Below are 20,548 nucleotides of genomic sequence, written 5' to 3'. Positions count from 1 at the left end.
CAGCTGGCTCTTTGTAGATGTCCACAGGCGGCTTTACAGCAGCTTTTTTGGGAGCCCAATCCCCTGCGGCTGCCTACTGGAGGAGACCAAGAGAGATAGTGGTGATCTCTGCCAACCCCGGGCTGGCAATTTCTCTACACCACAGAAAATCAAAACACGTTGCGAACTCTTCCTGTCCCTCAGCAACCCTAAAAGAGCTGAGGTGTTAAAGTATTTATTAACATAATTGATTCTCGGGGTTTTGAGCATTAAAATTTAAAGGGCAGAAACCTGAAAATTGCTTTTAACACGTGGGTAGGTGAAACCTACCACCAAGCCTTTCCGGTGCTTTTCTGCTCCTCACGTATGTAGGTTTCCAGCATTTAATTGCAATGTGATCACATCCAGTGTTGGCTAAAAAGACTGGCACACTGTCAAGAAGATGATTTAAAATGCCCAGCTGGAGAGAGTAGGAGTTTTTTGCTCCTTCTAGGTTTTATCTGTTTTTAGCTGCCTGCCATCTCCAGAATCACAGTCCTTGTGTACTCATGGGGATAGATACCAAAACCCTCCTTTAGGAAGCACAAAACACCTTTCTTGACCTGGGATAGTAGCAGTGGCTTCAGCATTTGCTCCCTGTCTTTTGCTGCTCGCTTGGACACCTTGCATCATCCCTTGCAGCCCAGGGGCACAAGTGATGCTGCAGCTGCATGGTGAAGTGCTCAGCTACCCAGCTGGGCTGGGAAGCAATCATCTTCCCCTTCTCCCCATTTTTCCTGTCTTGCTTTGTGGCTACCTACGTTCCTCAAGCTAATGCCCTGTACCAGGTGGGGATGACAACACGGGAGCAGCTGGAGGGCAGTGACAAGAGGCTTGGAGAGGCATTTACTGAAGGGCATCACTGGAAACACAACCATCACATAACAGTCTGCAGAAAAATAATTTTCCTTCCCCTCATCCCCACTTGAGCAGACTTCACGAGCACCCCCAGGACGGGCAGAACTTGCTCCATCAGTCCCAGCGGCACTGAGCTGAGGCCAGCTCCCAGCCCAGCAGCACCAAAGCACACAGCACAACACAAAGCACCAGGGACTTTTGATACCAAAGCGTTTGGCACCCACAGGTTCTCACCATCTACACGGATAGCTAACAAGGAAACAGGCCCTTAGGGATCTACGTGTTGAATTTAAGAGTCAAAGCAGTTCTTCCATTTGGAATTGGACTAGACCAGAATCTTAAGCTGCCATCTTTTATTTAAGGAATTGCTGAACTTGTCAAGTAGAATACTAAAGAATAGCATTTCTTAGGCCATCAGTAAAGTCTGTTTGAATCCATCAGCCACTAGGAAATTTAGAGCCAAACTACTGAAGACTGACACTGCAGGATAAAGCAAATTCATAATGCACACCCTACCTTGGGATCTGTCCCTTTATCCCCTCCTCCTTACCTATACATTGAAGCAAGCACTGAATATTCCTAGGATATTCCAGTGCAGCAGCTTCATTCAATTCCACTTGATAATAAATTTCAGGAGAAAACACCACAAGCATGACTCCTGCCACCCTAATTCCTGTATGCAAACTTGTTGTCCCCGATCACTTAATCAGTTATGTGCAACTCCAGCTCTAAGGACTGCTTAGGGGTTCACACATTTCAAGGCAGGACAAATTTTGAGACTTAAGTGTCATAATAAACACTATTACAGGCAGGCTATTTTTTGTGAAAATAATGCAAAATCATTTTTGACAGAACAGTTGCAATCTTTTATCATCAAAGAAAAATGCTTAAATTCTTCACTGGCATATAACTGTTCTCAAGCTTGAGCTGACATGCCCTATTTCTACTACTAGTCTAATTTTGTCTTACAAGTGTGAACTGTTTTTAGTATATTTAGTAGTACTTTTTCTATCTTGAGCATAAGCTTTTTGTTTGTTTTTGTTTTTACGTCATTGTACATTTTCTTGTTTATTTTGCAATCATTTTCTATTTTGGAATAACTTTTAAGTGCAAGTATCTTTACCGCTTACAATTTTTAACCCACTGATATAACATGGTATAGTGTTATCTACGCAGGCAATACTCATATTTGATAGACCCTAATTCAATTTTGTTGTATGACAAAAATCTGATACCCAACCCATAGAGTTTCCAAACTGCAAAGATTGGAGTACTTTATTATTATTATTAACATCACCCAGCATTCATATGCAATTGCTTTGATGGAAAAAAAAAAAAAAAAAAAGCTAAAGAAATGTTTCATTTTCATCCCTTCCAGTAGTAATAAATTTATAAAGAGGGTTACTTTTTGCTGTTGTTCTAGCTTGGTCACTTTATTTCAAATTACTGATCCATAGCATGCATGAAATGGTGTTTTGCAATATATGAGGGCCATTACTCTTATTTTACAGGACAATGGATGACATTAATATTCCCTGGCACACAGGGTGGGTATTGTGCCAGGAAAGTGTTACATGAAGTGTTAAAACAAAGCAACAACAAGAAAAAAAAAAAAAAAAAAAAAAAAAAAAGCCAAGAATTTAACAGCATCTTTCCAAAAGCAAAGGCTGAATTTAAAAACCTTTGAGGAAAAAAAAAATACAAAGCATATTGGGGAAGGTGTAAATCAAAAACATTGAGATAACCAGGTAGTCAAAGATGCACACATTTCAGCACCAATGAGGATGTTAGAAACAAGATACCTTCACAAAAAGGGAATGAGAAGTGTAGGTCAGAGGAAAAGCTAAAACAGGAGGTGTTTGTGGTAGTGTTTACTGTAAAAGGGTAAAAACATTTTCCAGGTAAAATACGAATTTGGCATTAACAGAAAGCATTTGTTATTTAGCAGCTTCAAAAGGTGGACCATAGCTCATATTCACTGATGTAACCAAAGGAAATATGAAATAAGAGGAGGTAAGATGCTTTTTGAAAATGAAAGTAAAAACTATTTGTTAGAAAAATGGCAGAGATTGAGCAATTACAGATTTTCATTTCAGTTTCAAGTCTGCGTTCTGCCAAGGCACTTAACTATCAGGAAATGTTTGCAGAGTACATCTGCTTATCGAAGTATCGAAAGTAAAGTGGTAGCTCAAGGGTACCAGGGCTTTTAAAGAAAGAGCAATGATTGGGAGAACAGTAAAAAATCTAATTCACCAGCTATGTTAAAAAATAAAAATAATAATAATAAAAAAAGCAGGTTGTGGAATAATTGCAAATAGAGTTGAATAGATTAGGAGTGGAGCTTTAGACAGAATCTGCTCACATTGAATGCTTAGCCCCTGAAATAGGCAGACTGTGAATCCAAATGTTATTTTGGATTTAATAATGGACCTAGACATGCAAATCTTTCAATTACCTCGGTAAAAGAGAAAAAAAAAAAAAAAAAACAGAACAATATATATAGCTAAATAAAAAAAGCAATTCTAAAAACTGATTTTAAAAGGATGTGTTCAGAAAACAATAGGTGTATGCCTAGCTTCAGGGGCAATAAAGATTTTATCAGCTTTGAAAACCACCACCAAAAGAAGCCTCTCTCCTACTTATGGAAGAGCCACGCCTCTCCAGCTTGTCTGATTTTGTTAAATAATATATATTAGTGACTACTCCCACAGACAGCATCAGTAGAAAGCGTTTGGACTCAATGATCCTTGTAGGTCCCTTCCAGTTCAGGATGCTCCATGACAAAATAGCCCTCATGTCTCTTAAAATGAGATTATCCAGGGAAGGAATAATTAATAACCAGTCCATTACCATACCACTTCAGGATTGCAAAGATACAAAAATCAGTTGTAGCTCTCAGTCTAACAAACTCTGGTATTATTTGTACTGCTCCTACAGTGCCATGGCTGCGTAGACTGCGTAGAGCATTGCACAGACTAACACAGAAGAGCAGGTTGCTGCTGAAGGAGCCGACAGCCTGCATTAAACACAAGGCACCACCATTCAACAAATGAGACTCAAAACCTTTTATTTGTTTGAGAAAGGGCTACCAGAACTTCTAAAAAATATTGAGATGCTTTCACTAGTGACCTAATTAACATTATATATATATGTGCGTATATGGATGTAGATATTCCCAGATGTAGGCTAGAGTAACCTGTTCTTTTTAATCACCAGAAATGAGCTATAGAAGAACATTTTGGGGCTGAAGTGAAAGAAACTGTAAGAAATTTGTTGTAAGAAATACTTAGGGGGAAAAAAAAAAAAAAAAAAGTTGCATGCTAAGAAAATGTAATGTTAAGAAAAATAGTTGTACAACAGATAAGCAAGGACGATATCCCAGCCAGAGCTAACAGAAACTAGCTTGTGACAAAAGACTGGGCAAAAGACACTTAGGGAAGATAAAGCTGCAGAATGAAACCTCCGCAACAAACTGCACTTTGTACATGGATGGTGATGATGAAGTTATGAGACAAGTGAGGAGGCAAAGCAATTGATAAAAAGCAAGTAAGTGATAGAGAAGTCAGGAGACGAAATAGCATTGTACCTGGGTGGGGAAAAAAAAAAAAAAATCCACAAAACTAGTGTAATAGGAGAATAAGAGTCCATGGGGCAGAATGTAGCACTAGTGCAAGGCAAGAGGTTGAAATTAGCGAAGGGGATGCTGAAAGGGAGATGGGCAAGGTGTACAGGAATAACAAGGCAGCTACATTTAGTTTAGCAGCTCGAGTGTCCAAACGGAAGGAGGTGTGTGACTTAAAGATTGCTGTGTTGAAGGAGTTAGAACTGCAGTCAGTCAGAAAAGGATTTGGAGACAGAAGGCATCAAGACAGTTTCTCCATCTTTCGGGATTTTATTTATTCAAAATCTGAGAAGTCTGAGTTAAGTACACAATATCATATATATGAACTTACTAAAGCTTTATTTTGATAACCCACTGCATTAAGTAGGTATAAATGTAGTACATCCCTTTTGCATTTTCCTCTCAAATAGGCTGCAACAAAAATTTTTTAAAAAGTCTGCATGTTTTGCTCTATTACCTTTCACACTTGCAGAACTACTCCCTGCCTTGCAAAGCTTCACCTTTTAAACCCAAAGAGGTTTTCAGGACTGGAGCTAGATGACTGACACCTCCGGGAGCACAAACTCATACCAATCACAGCAGCAGAAAGCTCCAGAACCAAATGTGCAAGTCTCGTGCTGAAGACTAATGGGCAATGCAAGCTGGTAAAACACACAGATGCGGGTCTGGGTGTTTACCTGGGCCTGGCAGCGAGCCTGCAGCTGCTGCTGGCTCAGTGCTCCGCTCTGATCAAGTGACCACAGTGGAAAGTACTCTTTGAAGGACCGTACTCCAGGGCTTCTCATGCTGCACATAAACCCTGTTCTCCAGCAGCCAAGACTCCAGACTCCCTTCTGTTTATAGCGTAGAGACGACAGCAAGACTCCCTTTCCCCTGCATAAGTTTTTATCTCCGTGGGAAGAAGCTAAAAAAGCTAGAAAAAGCCAGTAGTAGGTGTAGTGATTTTGTTTTCATGTAGTCTTGGCTGTGCAACAGCACCATCCAGCTGTCAAACAAAAAATGAAACAGCCTACCACCACTGTCCAGATTGGGCCCTTGCACTACAAACAAAATTAAGAATTAACGCTGCTAAATAAAACCCACAGGAGGCATTTTCCCTTCTGAGGGAACTGCATTGGTCCTTTATGATATGTTCCCGGGTTAGTGCACAGGAATGTGTTCGCTTTAGAGAGACGAGGAGCCCAGCCCAGTTTATTTCTGCCCCGTAAGGCTGGCAGCCTACAGCTTACCTCAGTGTCTCAGTGAAGTGAGGAGCACAAACTCAGATATGAGGAAAAGGCTGTTATTTTTGGCTTACAACCAAAGACAGCTAAACACACAACAACAAAAAAATAATAAAAACAAACTATTTCATACATGAGACCCTATGTTTTGGCTATTAATTTATCGTCCTTCAGCCTCAGAAGTAGGAGCAGCAACCTCCAGTGAATGGAAATAAAACATGATTGATTACCTGAATGAAATGCACAAGGTCACTACTTACACTGCCCTCAGATCTTCAGTAAAACCAGTTTTGCCCTAACACCCATGAACTTACCGTGTGTGTCCACTGATGGTCAGATGGTCTAATGTTAGAAAAACTGTCCTTGTATTAGATATGCCTTAGCCTGTCCTGCAATCCCACATTTTTACACTGTGAAATACTTCCAGCAGGGAATGCATCTCCTCTTCTGGCTTTCTGAAGTCCAGTCCTAGTTCTTTGTAAGGACACAGTATAACAGACACCCTGCACAGCTTTGTGAGTCAATCATCTTCCAAAGGAAAACAAACAGTGGAAGCTTTCCAAGCAAACATTAGCAGGAAAAATAAAAAGTAAATGCCAGAACTAGAAGGGGCATTTCTACAGTCAAAAATCTGAAATAACCTAGAATAAATGAGATGGCTTCAAGAGACTTGAGCTCATGCAGAACAGCATCAGCATAATCCCGAAGAGGAAATGCTGTTTTTGCTGCAAAGAATTAAAGCATACGGTAGATTTAAGCATAATCCCAGAACTTGAGTGCAGCAACAGGAAAACAGCGAGCACTAGAATAGCAACTAAAGCCATAGGAGCAAAGAGACCATGCCCAAAGATGCAGCCGAGGTGCCAAACGATGAGCATGTGCCAAGTGGGAGAGAAGGTGCCCTGAGATGAGCACAGCAGCAACGCCAGAAGAGTCCAGAGAGATACAACCCTAAGGAAAAGCGGACAGCCAGCTCCTCCATCCAGCACTGCAGATGAACAGGAAGGTTAATGAGAGGCACAGCCCATGAGGAAGCACCGTGGTTGAGCTTGACTAAGGAAAGCAAGAGATCCTCCTTTCAGGAGAGCAGAGGATCCTGATGAAGCAGATCTGTACTAGAAAGCCATTGCAGGACTACATTAGGGCAGAGAAAGAATGGAGCTACTGGAAAAATGCTGGAACTGGAACATAGGCCAAAATGCTGAAACCAGTAAAAGGAAGAATCGGTGCCAATTCAGAAGAAAAGCCTGGTAAATAGGAGGATATTGAACAAAGTTAGAAGTGGTGGGCAAGGTAGAGCCTTTGGGTCTGCTCTGAAAGTTTCTCCTCTGCTCCAAACTAAAAACCACAATGAACAGCGACAGCAAAGTTTAAATGTTAAGTAGATAGAAAACATTTCAAAATACAGAATCTCATGATCTTTATTGAAGGAGGTCTATTTCCCTTGCCAGGAACTCACTAGAAAACTTGTGACATGGTTTGGAGGCTGGACAGCTATGCTCAGAGCACTGTGCACTCCGAAGGCATAGAGTTACACACACTTTCCAGTAACAGAAATGGCACGATCGACCCACTCCAACACTCAGGTGTAAAAGGAGAAAGGCCAGAAAGAAAGAGAAGAAAAGCAGACCTCTATTAGTTACAGGTCAGGTCAAATGACAAGAGGGAAGGGGAAAACAGCATAAAATCCCACTAAGCATAGAAATAGGCCTCCAGTGGAAAGAGATGAGACAAGCCAGACAGAAGGAGAAACAGGAAGCCATGAAGTCTTTCCAAAACAGTCTAAATAGAGACAACACTTTTACACCATCCTCCAGGAGGTCAGCCAGCGTTCTGCCAACTTAATCACAGCGAGCCTTAAAGGTTTTCACATGGAACTTGAGCTCATGACAGTGGCTTTTTACCTCTTTTACCACAGGGTGTGATTTTTTTAAGCCAGGACACCAAGAAGTACTCAAGGTAGAGAAAACAAGTGTTCTCAGGCAGCAACCGAGCTATCCGGTTTAGACAAGGAATCAGTCTTAAGACCAGAGTGCCTGAGGAGACTGAGCTTCGTAGTCTCCTATGAGTAAGCATTTCCAAACGCAGAGCTTCAGCTGTCCAGAGTCTTAGATGTACTATAGTTAAACCTGCTATGTCACTCCAAGTGCATGTTTACATGCCTGCAAGTCCCACCCCAACACAACCCCCCCCCCAGTATCTGTTTACTATCTGTAGAAGGCACTACTCGGTTCAGACCTGAGAGTTCACGTCCATCTTCACCAACTTCTCTAACCTCATAGCAAGCCAAGCTTGCACAGCTGATGTACAGCAACCTTCCAGTTTCACCAAGGAGCGCAGTTGCAAGCCTCATGACAGCTCGTTGGATTTGGGATTTTAGTTGATGAACAGTCTTACTTAAACTAGGGACACGGAATACAACTCGTGTGAGAACAGTGATGGGGCCACACATGATAAATTCAGGATGTTAATCAGAACAGCTGGATACAAGAGGTGTTGCTCATACTCATCTTCCTAAGCCTCCCCCACCCTTAGGATTACGTTTTAAGTCTTCCCCCTCCCGCCCTCCTTCCTTCCAACAGACTTTTTGGGAGTCCCACTGGTTTAATATTTAGCATTTCACAGCAAGTTAGTTTCTGCTTCCAAGGTGTCTAGACAAACTGCGTTGGTACCCATGTCTTCCAGTGAGTTCCCATGAGGAATAGTACAAACAGAACCAGTCCTATCCCAGAAAGCTCACACATTTCAAAATTTAGGAGCAGATTTTAATCCAAGATATGGCAACAGCGAAGTCCGGTTTATAACAGGCCAACTTGCTGCTGACCGGTCTCCATATGTACAGTGAGAACAGTAAAACAGTGCCAGTTTGTAGTCAGTACGGCTTCTCCATGGATTCCAAGATTTTCCTTCTCTCTTCTGCTGAGGGCATCTCTGGTTTCACACCGTTTCTCTTCCTTTGCATCATTATGTCATGCTGAAAATAGAAGAAAGCAAGCATGAGAACACATTTCTCAGAAGTCTCTGCCTCTGAGCTCCTACTAAATGAGATTCTTCAACACAAGTGCTCTTTATATATGAGGAGCCAGATATTCTCGATCTGATTAGCTGACAAGTAAATGTGCTAGTATTTAACTGAAGCTATCTGATAGCTCACCTTGCTGCTTCAGATTACAGTATTCCCATGACACATCAGACTAACGTGCAATTGTCTGTACACAGGTTTTTGGTGGCTTACACAAGTACTTAAAGGCATAAGCTAAAAGCCTATTACAATAGCATGTGGAATGACAACAAAACAGTTTAACTGCACGTAGCTCCTAATGATACTTTCCTGCCACAACACAGAAAGAAGTAAGAAATAATCACCAAATAATGAACTCTTCCTGAGCTTTACCTTAGGTTAAAGTGAACATGACCCATAAGAACAGAAAAAAATAGATGAACTTGTCTTATGTCTCAGAACACAAGCCTTGCACACATTGCAAAACAGAACTTATTGCCAGAAATATCTGACTAATTTAGAGAGAAACATACCACAAGAACACTGACTCACAATTTAAGAGGGTAAACTTTGGAAAACAAAGTGGAGTATTTTGATGTGCATCTCCTTATGTCTTCCAGCAACACATACTGAGACTACCTAGGAATTCTACCAACGTCTGTTAAGTCACCCTAAAAACAGCAGCAGCAGCCGCCAGCACTAGTGAAGTCCAAAGAGTTCAGAAAGCACTGTAACACAAGTAATGCACTTAAAGCAAGGTGTGGAACAAAATCTGTGAAGCTTATGAAAACCTGCTTACCCAGAATTTTCTGCAGTTCTTGTACTTCAAAAAATAATCTGTACACATATCCTTTTTATAGTTGTTGTCATCCATACATTTTCTAGAGGCATCTGTTTCCTTCAATAGGAAAAACAAACTTCAGAGCTGAGTGAAGTCACTGTATCAGTGTCTAAATGTTCTAACAAGTCCCGGAATATCTATGAAGATAGGAGGCAGTTCCTCAGATGAGCATGGTATCAAAGAGAGCAAAGGAATGTCTACCCCGGCAGATAATCAGTAATCCCCAAGCAATGACTTCATCTGGAAATTGTAACAAACATTATATTCTTCACATAGAAAGGATAGAGTCCACAAAATAATTGTTTACAAAGATTTGTGGTATAACCCACAAAGGACTATTTAGAAAACAAAACATAACATTGGGCTTGTCCAAACAGGGCTTCAGGCTCGGATTTTAAGGACAGAAAAACAAAGCAGTTACTATCAGTTGTATTACTCCCATTTATATGGAATTACAGGTTGCTATTTTACATATACTCTAATACATGATTTTCATATTTTCCCATCTTTAGAGTCTAAGGAACCTGTAATGCAAAATGACAATGCAGGAGTGCTATCCATAATGCAATTTCTAGAGGAATTATTTTTGCATTTTAACCTAGAAGCATAGAAACAGAAATCCCAAATTGATCATCTTACCGCTATGCAAGGATTTCTGTCATGGTCTCTAAGCTGTTGTGCATGCCTGGACATTATAGGCACTTGGACCCTGGCTAGAAACAGAAAAGAAACAAGTTAAGCATCTGCTTTTAATAGTAACCGAGTGCTAAGTTTGAACTTCAGCATCTAATAAAGGGCTTCAATGCACAGGGCTTTTTTTTTTTTTTTTTTTTTACTATTTTTTTTTTCCCCAAAGTTTTAAAAGCACTATCAGCAAGACAGCTCAGGCAAGTTTAGTTTATCATCAGGTTACCTTACTCCTGGATAAGTTCCTACAGAAAACGGAGCCACTGAGGTGACTTACACCAGCTTCTCAGCTGGTGAGGAATTGTTGAGGAAGCAACCACACCAGCTACATAGAAACAGTTCACAACCAATGCACTTTAGATACTTCAGTTAACAGGCCTCAGGAACAAAGCACTAATGAACCTTCTCAGATTTGTGTCTCCTCCTTAGCTGGATCACATCACCTGTACCCAGGTCTACAGAAGCGCCCAGCCTTCCGCTGTGTTGCTGTATCAGACATTTAACAAAACAGAAATGTTTCACCACAAGGAGACCAGACCCCCTTACACTGTGCGTGACAGCTTCTATCACATTTTTCACCTAGTCTGACCCTGGCTCTAAGAACCATAAGCTTGAGATCTCTCAGTGCCAATAATCTACACAGGTCCAAGATGAGGACACTGAGAAGAGTAAGAGACCCACACCCCCTTTACTGCTTCCCATACATCACCTCTGGCACTGATGTGGTCATGCGGGTTTTTCTTCAAAACAAGAAAAGTTCTAACCAAAAACATGAATTAACCTTGACCAGATGACATATTTGAGACAGTGGAAGCAGAAGTGCAGGACTGAATAAGAAATCTTTGCAGAAAACTAATGTACGGTTTATTAAAGAGACTTTGGAACAGCATCCTCACTTGACCTTGGTTTATTTTGCCTAAAGACTCTGCTGCTAAGTCTGAATTTAAACTTTGTTCTGTTCCCATTGGAAAATGATAACTGCAGGTCTGCAATAAAACAGCCAGTTTTGCTTGATATCAGTTACCAACAAGTCAAATACTGCTCTTAGTAGCTCACAGGGTATTTTAAATGAAGGTTCATTCCTGGCTAAAAGTAAGCTATTTCAAGTAAATAAGCTTTACCTGTCACCTCTTGTGAAGCTATACTGACCAGACACTTGCATTATTTTCTACATGGCACATGACAACTCCCTGCAAATGGGCCTTTTAAAAAACAGCATTAGGAAAACCTTCTGCTTTCCTTAGAGAACTATCCACTGGGCAAGCTAAGTTTACAGGCTAGGCTTGTTTGTTTTTTGGTGGGTGCAGGAGGGTTCTGATCAGGAACTCCTAACTAAAATGGAAACACGTGCATGCAGAACAATAGCAAAACCCCAGCCTTTGAGAGGGAGGAGGCAGAGGAGAAGAGAAGCACACCGTGATACTTCACCCACATCAGTACTATGGACAAAGTTTTTAGATGTTTGCGTGTATCTGAACCATAACTCCGTGTTACACTGGTAACAGAAGTGCAAGTACTACAAAAGCAGGCGTGTCTTACAGTGTATGGGGTCAGACTGACTTCAGATTTCCCCTCTTGAAAGACTAATCACCACAGGACACACCACCACCGTTGCTCGCCATACAGACGGCGGCGAACATTTTCGGTGGGATCGCAGTGCCGGAGCCCTCCGACACCCCCGGACTAAGCCTCGATGCCCCCTGCACCTCACACAGAGACCCCAGGAGCAGGCAGCTCAGGCTCCCACCAAGCCGTGGGCACGCCAACACTGCCAGGCAGAGAGCACCGCACTGCCACAAGGTCTGACCGCCCCTGATCGCAGCCTGACCCGAGGGGAAGGGCAGGCGGCCACCGTCCTGACCCACGGCTCTTCCCCACAGCCCTGCTTTGGGCTCACGGCTCCAAACCCGGGCGCTCTCCTGCTGCAGTTTCAGAGCTGGCGGTTACGATTTTAGCAGTTATAACTTTAACAATTATAACTTTGGGGGTTATGATTTTAGCAGCTATAACTTGGGGAGTTAGAGACCGTGCGGCGCAGACACGCGCCTGCTGCTCGCACTCCCTTCCCCGTGGGGTTTTTTTTTTCACTTCAGCTCCACTTTTCCCTCTCCTTTGGGCTCCCCCCGCCGAAAGGTGACTTCTTGCGCGCTTTTAGTCAGTAATTTTTTAACAATAACGTCTCCACGCACGGGGTCGCCGACCACACCGCGGCTAACAGCCCCCACTTTATTAACCCCAAACCCCACGGAGCGGCCCGCGGGACCCCCCCCCCCCGGCGCCTCCCGGGGACGGGGCGCGGTGGGGAAGCCGGGGCGCCCCTCACCGCCCCCATCAACGAGGGGGCTGCGGGGGGCGCCTGAGGCGCTGAGGAGGAGCCCCCCCCTCCCCTTCTCTTCTCTTCTCTTCTCTTCCCTCCCCTCCCCTCCCACCACCGGCTGACGGCCGGGCGCGCGGGCTCCCCTCAGCCCCACCTGCCGCGGCGGGGACACGGAGGAGGAGGAGGAGGAGGAGGAGGAGGGAAGGGGACGGAGGGGAAGGGAAGGGAGGCAGGAGGAGAGGGACGCGGCTCGGCGCTCACCTCACCTCGCTCGGCGCGGCGGGAGCGGGGCAGCCCCGTCTCCAATTCGAAAGACGTCAGCGGCTGCGGGCAGCCCGCTTAAGTACGGGCGCAGCCTACCCCGCTCCCGGCCTCGCGGCTCCCCCCGGCCCCAGCGCCGCCGCCGCCCACGCCCCGGCGGCGCTGAGCGGCAGGGCCGGGCGGCCAATGGCGGCGGCGGCGGGCCCGCCCCGGCCGTGAGCGGCGCCTCCTTCCACCAACGGGGCGGGCGGCGCGGGCGGCAGGCGCCGGCGGCGGGGCGCGGCCGCGGCGCTGAGTGACGGGGGGAGGCGGCCAACCCGCGGTGCGTGTGGGCGGCGGGCGGTGTGGGCGCGGCGTGTGCGGCAGGCTGGGCTGCACCGCAGCGCATACACTACAATGGCTGCTGGAAGGACGGGAAAGCAAACAATTTCCAGGCCCGCCGCGTCCAGCCCGAAATATGGGGAAAAAATTTCAGAAAAATCGGAGAACACTGTAAAGGGTGGAAACGGGGCGCAGAGGGGATGCTGAGGCTCCCGCGGTGAGTCTGCTGCGGGTTTGGGGGGCAGGCGCCGGGGTTTAGCAGGGAAATATCAGGGTTATTTAAATTATGAAGGGGGAGGAGGAGGAGCGGGAGGGGGGGGGGGGGGGGGGGAGAGCGGAGAGGAGCGGCGAGCGGCGGCGAGGAGTTGGTGCTGCCCAGCCCCTGCCTCCCACCCCGCGCCCCCCGGCCCCCGGCGGCCCTCGCCGGACCCCCCCGGCGGAGCGGGGCGCAGGGGCAGGGGCGGCGAGCGCTGCCCCCCTCTCCCCTTCTCTCTCCCTCCCTCCCTCCGCTCTCTCTCTCTCTCTCTCTCCCTCCCTCCCTCCCTCCCTCCTTCCCCTGCCTCCTCCCCGGGCCGGGAGAAAAAGGGATGATTTTCAGCGAAAAACCTTCTTCCCCGGACTTTTTTCCTCCACTCCTCCCCTCCCTCCCCTCCCCTCCCTCCCCGCGGCGCTCTGGTGCTCGGCGAGGGAGCGGGGCGAGGCGGCGGGGCTGCCCGGGGGACGGGCGAGGAGGGAACGGGGTGCCCGCCGCCGACCCCCGGGGCAGGGGGCCCGGGGGGCAAGGGGGCAGGGGGCAGGGGGAGGGGGGGGGGGGCTATGGGGCAGGAGCCTGGCGGCCGCCCCCCTTTCCCCCTCCCGGGCTGTGCGGAGCCTGTGCCGCGAAGGCAGTGACAGCGGCGAAGAGGGAGCGGAAGACATTAAGAGCCCGCGGGGCCGAAAAATGAGGGAAAAAATTAATATAAATTCGCCCCCCGCCCCAAACCGGCCGAATTTCGCACAGAAATTTCCCCCGCGGACCCGGCTACCCGGAGGGTGTCCCCCGGACCCGGCGGCCGCGGCTTTGGGGGGGATCCGGAGGGACTTTGGGGCGCTCGACCCCCCTTCCCCGTGGTTTTTTGGACAAAAGTTTTTTTTTTCGTAATAAAGAAACGAATTTGCCTGCTCTCCCCCTCCGAGTGGCCCAGAAGCCTTCCCCTTCCCCATCGGTGTGTGTTTAGAGAAAAGTGTGAACCCAAGTAAGTGCTGAGCCGCGTTGCATTGGGGAGGGGGGTTTGCTAACTGAAAGCAGGAGAGATCCGGAGAGAGAGAGAGAGAGAGCAGGGACAGCTTGTTGTCAGTATCATAAACAACCAAAATGGAGGGAGAACTGAGGCATATAACAAAATAAAAATCAGAAAAAAATGCCAAAAAATACCTAAAAATCGGGGCTGCTCCCCCTTTTCTTCCTCAAGGGAACAGAATAAAACCCCTGCCTTCCCGAGACCGTTTTAAGGTTTCAGGGAGCAAGGAGTTAATATTTATTATTTTTTTTTTGTTGATGAATTCTTTGGGAAGGCAAAAGCCTCTTATAACTCGCCACCGACAATGAGAAAACGTGAAAATCCCTTTCAGGAGAGAGAGGTAGGGGGAGATGATAGTGCAGAAAGTGCATAACTTTGGGGTAATGTGCAGTGATCCTAGATAAGATAAATGCTCTATATGCTGCTTTATAACTTCCTTTTTTAATGCTTTTTGTGTCTTTGGGGGACTTTTGGAGATGGGGGCTCCTTTCTTTTCCTCTGTCTTTTCTCTTTTTTTTTTTTCCCTTTTCCTTTTTTTTTTTTTTTTTTTTTTTTTTTTCCCTTCTCTTCGGACCGGAATGTAAAGCCTTTGTAGTGTCACTTTCCTGATCTAATTAGGATGTGTGAGGCAAAGAGTGAACCTTTCCGGTTTATAAAGTGCATTTTCGTTGCCTTTGAATTTCCAGTTTTCGTGGTGGCTCCCTCCTCTCTTTAAACTGGATTCTTCAGGGTAGTATGGGGTTGAGGTAATGCTCCATAGGGAAAGCTCGGAGTGCTCAGGGGCAGGGCACCTCTCCTGCGGGTGGCTGCTGATTTCCCTGGCACGGCCAGTTCACCTGTTTGTGTCCCACAAAGAATGTATTCTGCAGTCTCCTCGTTTTATTTATATAAAATAATGATGCCTCATCTTGCCTCACATTGAAGTTAATGCGAAAGTGCTGCTGATGTTGGTTCCACGTGGGATCAGGGCATTTTAAAGAGACAGCTTCTCTTTTCCTATGGTTATCATCACCTCTGCAGTACCTCTGCCTCTAGCAGAGGGGTGGTTCGTTGTTGTTTTTTTTTTTAATGGAAAGGTCTCAAATCAGCCCTGGTCTGAGAAATTAATCGTAGATAACAGGGGGAAACGTGCAGATTCGTTTGGATCGCAGCAATTCTTTTGTGCGTAGCAAAGTCTTCAGGGGAGTTTTCGTGGTGTGCTAATTAAAATGCTGTGTTTTGGAGAGCGTTTTTTTGGAAAGGGTGTCGCAGAAATGAAATGGTCTCAGGTTGTTATGTCAAAACCTAGTGCTGTTCTGCTAGCTATGACCTCCCTGGGAGGAGACCTATGTGTGCAGTGCGATTTCGCAGGCATTTTGTAAAAGTTGCGGGGTGCATTATTTCTACTTCAAATAAATGCAGTTTTGTTGGGGGCACCTGGGTTTGTTGAAAAGTGTTGGGGAGCTTGTCCTACACCCAATTCTTCTGAACAGTTCCAAAAGGTTTCAAAAATGGTGAAAATAACTGCAGGTTTTAATTGGCCAAACTAGGGGCTTTTTACAAGTACACCTTACCTGTGTAATTATAGCATCTCTCGGAAGAATCGCCTCTGGCTTTGTTTAAAAAAGAGAAAAATCATCCTAACTGAGGTCTAGTTTCATGGTATGCGTGTGCATGTGTGTGTGCATGCGTGCTTTTAGCATGGGTTTTGCCTGGTACAGTTTTTTGCTGAATTTTTAACTTGGAAGTGTTTAACTGTCATGATGTGAAATGCTCTGCTTGTTCAAATTACCTCCTATGGATTTCAATTTTCAGTAAAATATCCTATTAAAAAAATTAACATCGCCTCTTAACCTGGCAATCCGATAGCTTTATGAGGAGTTTCAGTGCTTCCCTTGCACACCCTTTGTTTTTGCAGTCTTTGTATCTGCTTCTAGATGAAAAGCTGAATGCAGGTGTGGGGTTCTAGAGAGGGATGATGGAGCACTAAACTGGCAGGGAGGCTGCTCCAGCAAGTGCTTTCTTTGAACTTCTGGGATTTGAGTATCAGTTGTGGTAGCTCTCTGTGTTTAACAGTGCCTGTGCACAAGTGATCTCTACCTTTTCTGCAAGTGTGGCCAAAGAAGCTGTAGTACAGTAGTTGTTGACTAGTGTAGTCTTGTGGTTAGAGATTTTGGAAGAAATCTCAAAGTTTTCCACTGAGTCACAGTTGTGAAAATTAAATCACATCAGCTACTCTTAGGCTAGAAAAGAAGTTCATTAAGGAAGAAAGATTAATCAGTTTGTATAAAGAAATGAAATTGAACATTTTTCCAGAGCTGTCTTTCATGGTTTGAAGACCTTTTTTTATAGTTAGTGAGAATTCCTACTTCAAAGTTCCTTTCCAAATATTTCTTACACTGGTCTCTTCTTTTTATTGACCGAAGGAACAGTATCCTAAAATTTATAGAAAGTTGATAAATTAATAACAGTACATCATCTGTTGTTGTGTGGTTTCTTTTTTTTTTTTCTTTTTTTTTTTTTCTTCTCCTTAATGTGCCAGGGTAGGTAGGCAGATGGGCAGATTTAGAGAACTGCCTTTAATAAACTAGTTAATGGTGCTGAGAGCAGTGTGTAAGAACTCCTCAAATACTGCATCTGTGACCAGCAGTACAAAATATTTAAGATGTTACAACCTTTTTACCCTCTCAAGAGCTTCTAAATCATTAATTTAGCAGTGCTTAAAAAAAGGTATAGGCACTGATCATAACAACATGAAAGGCACACATGTTGTGGAGTCTCTCTCTTGACTTAGAGCGATGCATTGCAAAGTAAATCCGGTATGCCCAACCAGAGTGCAAAACTCAGGACATAGGGAGGAGGAAGGAGGGAAGGGTGTTCTCACAGAACTTGATACTCTTCTAAATGGGCTTAATTTTAAGGTGTCATCCAGATGATGATGATAATAGCAGAAGCTAAATGTTGTTTAGGATTGTTTTTTTTACAAACTTAATTACTCTCTTTTTGAAGAAAACTGAATTCTTCTTACAGGGATGATGTGGTGTTTAATAAAAATAGAAGTAATTTTCAAAGCTTCCTTACTTCTAAGAGTTAAGTTAATCTTCTCTATTATATGTTGTTTTGGTTCTATACATGATTCAGTAATTTTTTTGAATATTTTTTAAAATTGAAACACCTGAAGAAACAAATACTGTGGGCTGTTGTTGGTGAAGTTACCCTAGTTCTTGTAGGCGAACTGGGGAGTTCTAAATGTATTTAAAACCTTTTTAGATACTTCTCAATCCTATTCAATAATGTTTAAAAGTTAATAACTGCGGTGTTCTACAACAGTACAGCAAAGAGAGGAATTTAAATTGACCTGCATTAAACTAGTCTTGAATGCTTAGTTCGAGTGTGTTTCTCGGTGTGTACATTTTACTTAGGAATCCTGAAAAATGACTTTTCCAGTGTAGAACTTTGAGATTTAAATTAAGAAACTTTGCAGGAATTTCTTAAATTCAAAAAGCCACTGCACCCAAAGCGCAGCCACTTCTAATGGTCGTCCATCTCTGCAGTTAGTCAGTCAAAATGGTGCCCTTAAGTCTCCTCCTTTCAGGGCAGTGCATATGTTTCAAAATTAATGGGTTAAAGAGGGCACTACTCAGGCACTAAATAAACCACTGTTTGTAACTGTTTAAGGCTGTTTTGTTAAAAGGGAGGTTTTGTTTCAGAGGCTAAAACAAAGTTGTTACATTTTGTGTCTGTAACCTCTTATGTATTTAAAACTAGTTTTTGTGAGCAGGCAAATACCTTTTGGGGAGGTTCTTGAACAAGTTTATCTGTTTACCAAGGGAAAAATATTCTGGAAAATGTGAAGTATGCTGCAGCACTGAGGCCATTCTCAAAGGCAGTGTAGAGTTAAAAGGAGCTAGCAGCCACCTCCACCGAAGTGATAGAGCACTTGCTTTCAAGGAGAGGTACTCCAAATATCTGCAGCTAGGGAGGATTTAGCTTGCAGGGCTTTTGAGAGAAAGGTGCAGCATCTATCCACTGAACTGCTGAGCATCTTTATCCAATTACCAAATGTTTAGGTAGCCTTAAAAAACTATTTAAAAATAATTCAAGTAGGAGAGCACAGTAACATTTTGTATTGATCAAAAGTAAAATGTTTAAGTTTCTGAAGTATCAGGGATTTTTTTTTTAATTTTTTTCTGAGTATTTTGATCATAAGGAATTGTGTGTCTTAATTGTTAATCAAAAAATCACATCTAGAATTTAATTAAATTTATATTGATTTTTTAAAATTGTACAAATTTGTAACTGGCTTGTAAAACATATTGATTAGCCCTCAGCAGAATCACTTATGCAGCTGCCTATATTTTATTTGTAATTTTTCAAGGAACATAGTGGCCCATTGCCTGAAATTGAGCAGACTGCAATACTAATGAATTTTCAGGGAAAAGTTGTCCACCAAGCATCAAATGTGAAAAATTCTAATTGTGTGCAGGTTATGAAAACCTAATGTTGAATAAAGGTGATCACCATTACTGCAAGTGTTTTATTTAGACAGGCTTGTTAAAGTAGTTCTTGTCTACTTCAGCATCACTGTTCACTTGTTATTGTCTCATCTCATAGGGCTGAATTAGCAGAAATTAAGAGAATTACATTTTTAAAAAATTTAACGAGATATTACATGCTTTGAAAAGTAGTTATAAATGATGGGGCCTTCTCATAGAATATATAAAAAATTGTTAGTATTTAAATGGACCCTGCGTGTCTTGTAAACAGTTATTGTAGGATCATGGCATTAAAGTTAACCACAGTGCATAGCAGTGATTTGAGATGACAGCATATGTACAGAGCTGACAGCTAGGAGTGGGAAAGCTTGTGCAGTTATTCTTATGTCGAAGGAATAAATCGATTTATATTATAGCCTTCTTTGTAATAAATTCTGTTCCTTTTCTACCTCCCTGTCTGTTCAGAGCATAGGTACCTTGTCAAATACATCCAAATGCATGGCCAAAATGATGGACAAATTTACACTTGCCCAACCCTGACAGTTCTGATAGACTTGCAAGGGCATGAAGAGAGTAGAATGTGCCCTGATGTGCATAAATTTATTTTATTTGTTTAAAGGAAAGAAAATGGAAAAATAAAGTTAAAAAATCCAGGACCAAACTAGTACAAAACCAAAAAATGAGACAGATAAAACAAATCAATGTAGACAAGTGTGGCTATAATGCACAGCACAGTAACTCAAAACTCCAAAGTAAAACAGCTCAAATCAGTTTTTGAGAAGTCAAGTGGGAATCAGGAAAGAAAAATCTGGAATTGCCATCAAATGCAATTAAGAAATAATTATGTAATGAAACTTGGAAAAATGCAAAAAAGTGTCTGTTACAGTAAACTGTATTGCTGTAAGCTTCTTTTGCACTTAATGTGCTAAATTCCCCTCTCAGAGGAGAATATCCCTAGAAATCAGATTAGAAAGTGTTTAAAGGGAATTATTTGTCGAAGTTGTTTTTTTTACCAAAGTTAGGATAACTTATAATAATCTCCTCCATACTTGTGTAAAGAATACTTCTATTTCATGCCATTTAGCTGTGCAGCTTGCACAGGGGCTGTACCTTACTCGTACCATCCAGGTAATTTACCTGGCAGCCCAGTGCTGTGTATTGCTGACTTTTACCCTGAAAGCTTCTGTTTATGGTCGTGGTCACGTTGCACTTCTGAGGCTGCCAAATCCAAAGTATTCCTCGTGAAATGAGATGTAGAGGGTTGGTTTTTGCCTTGTGCACATTCACTGTGAATTGCCAAGTAATCAAACAGCAAGGAAAAAGTCAGAAAGCTTATCTTCCCTCTTCACTTATTGAGTATGTATTTGTATACTACAGGGTATCAGATTTACCAGGGCATGAGTACTTTAAAAAGCCCTGCAAGTCATCTGATTCTGAATTAATGAGATCTCATTACACTAAATGTTTGAACAGGAGGAAAAACCCTGTGTATGCAAATTAGATTTTACTGTACCAAGTGCTTGTCACTTCTAATAAAACTGTTTATTGTGTGGTGTACGTATTTATCACGAATGGTACATATATGCACTATATATATGTATACATATTTGAAGGAAACATCTGGCTGGTTAGGAAGAATGCCAT

At 43.4% G+C, this 20,548-nt stretch overlaps 1 protein-coding gene and 1 long non-coding RNA gene across 3 annotated transcripts in view; one reads left to right on the top strand and one right to left on the bottom strand.

Annotated features, from left to right (window-relative positions):
• Positions 1–8,291: 8,291 nt before the first annotated feature.
• CHCHD7 (coiled-coil-helix-coiled-coil-helix domain containing 7) lies at positions 8,292–13,032 on the bottom strand. 2 transcript variants are annotated; one of them, XM_084306930.1, is made up of 4 exons: positions 12,829–13,032; positions 10,203–10,276; positions 9,522–9,620; positions 8,292–8,695 (listed from the first exon to the last, which is right to left on the bottom strand). In XM_084306930.1, exons 2-4 carry the CDS (start codon positions 10,254–10,256, stop codon positions 8,594–8,596), a joined length of 255 nt encoding a protein of 84 aa, XP_084163056.1. In that variant the 5' UTR covers positions 10,257–10,276; positions 12,829–13,032; the 3' UTR covers positions 8,292–8,593. The 2 variants fall into 2 exon arrangements, with proteins under 2 accessions (XP_084163056.1, XP_084163055.1); XM_084306929.1 differs by having other exon boundaries at positions 12,834–13,031.
• Positions 13,033–13,237: 205 nt separating this feature from the next.
• Positions 13,238–20,548, top strand: part of LOC311207071 — a 43,646-nt gene continuing 36,335 nt past the window's right edge. The window contains exon 1 of the long non-coding RNA XR_014618248.1: positions 13,238–13,366. This is a non-coding gene — a long non-coding RNA (uncharacterized lncRNA). The remainder of the gene's footprint in view (positions 13,367–20,548) is intronic.

This window comes from Netta rufina (assembly GCF_964035555.1).
Source record: "Netta rufina genome assembly, chromosome: 2".
Taxonomy (NCBI): Eukaryota; Metazoa; Chordata; class Aves; order Anseriformes; family Anatidae; genus Netta; species Netta rufina.
Note: the sequence above shows the minus strand (reverse complement) of the source record. Positions and strands in the feature narration are given on the sequence as shown.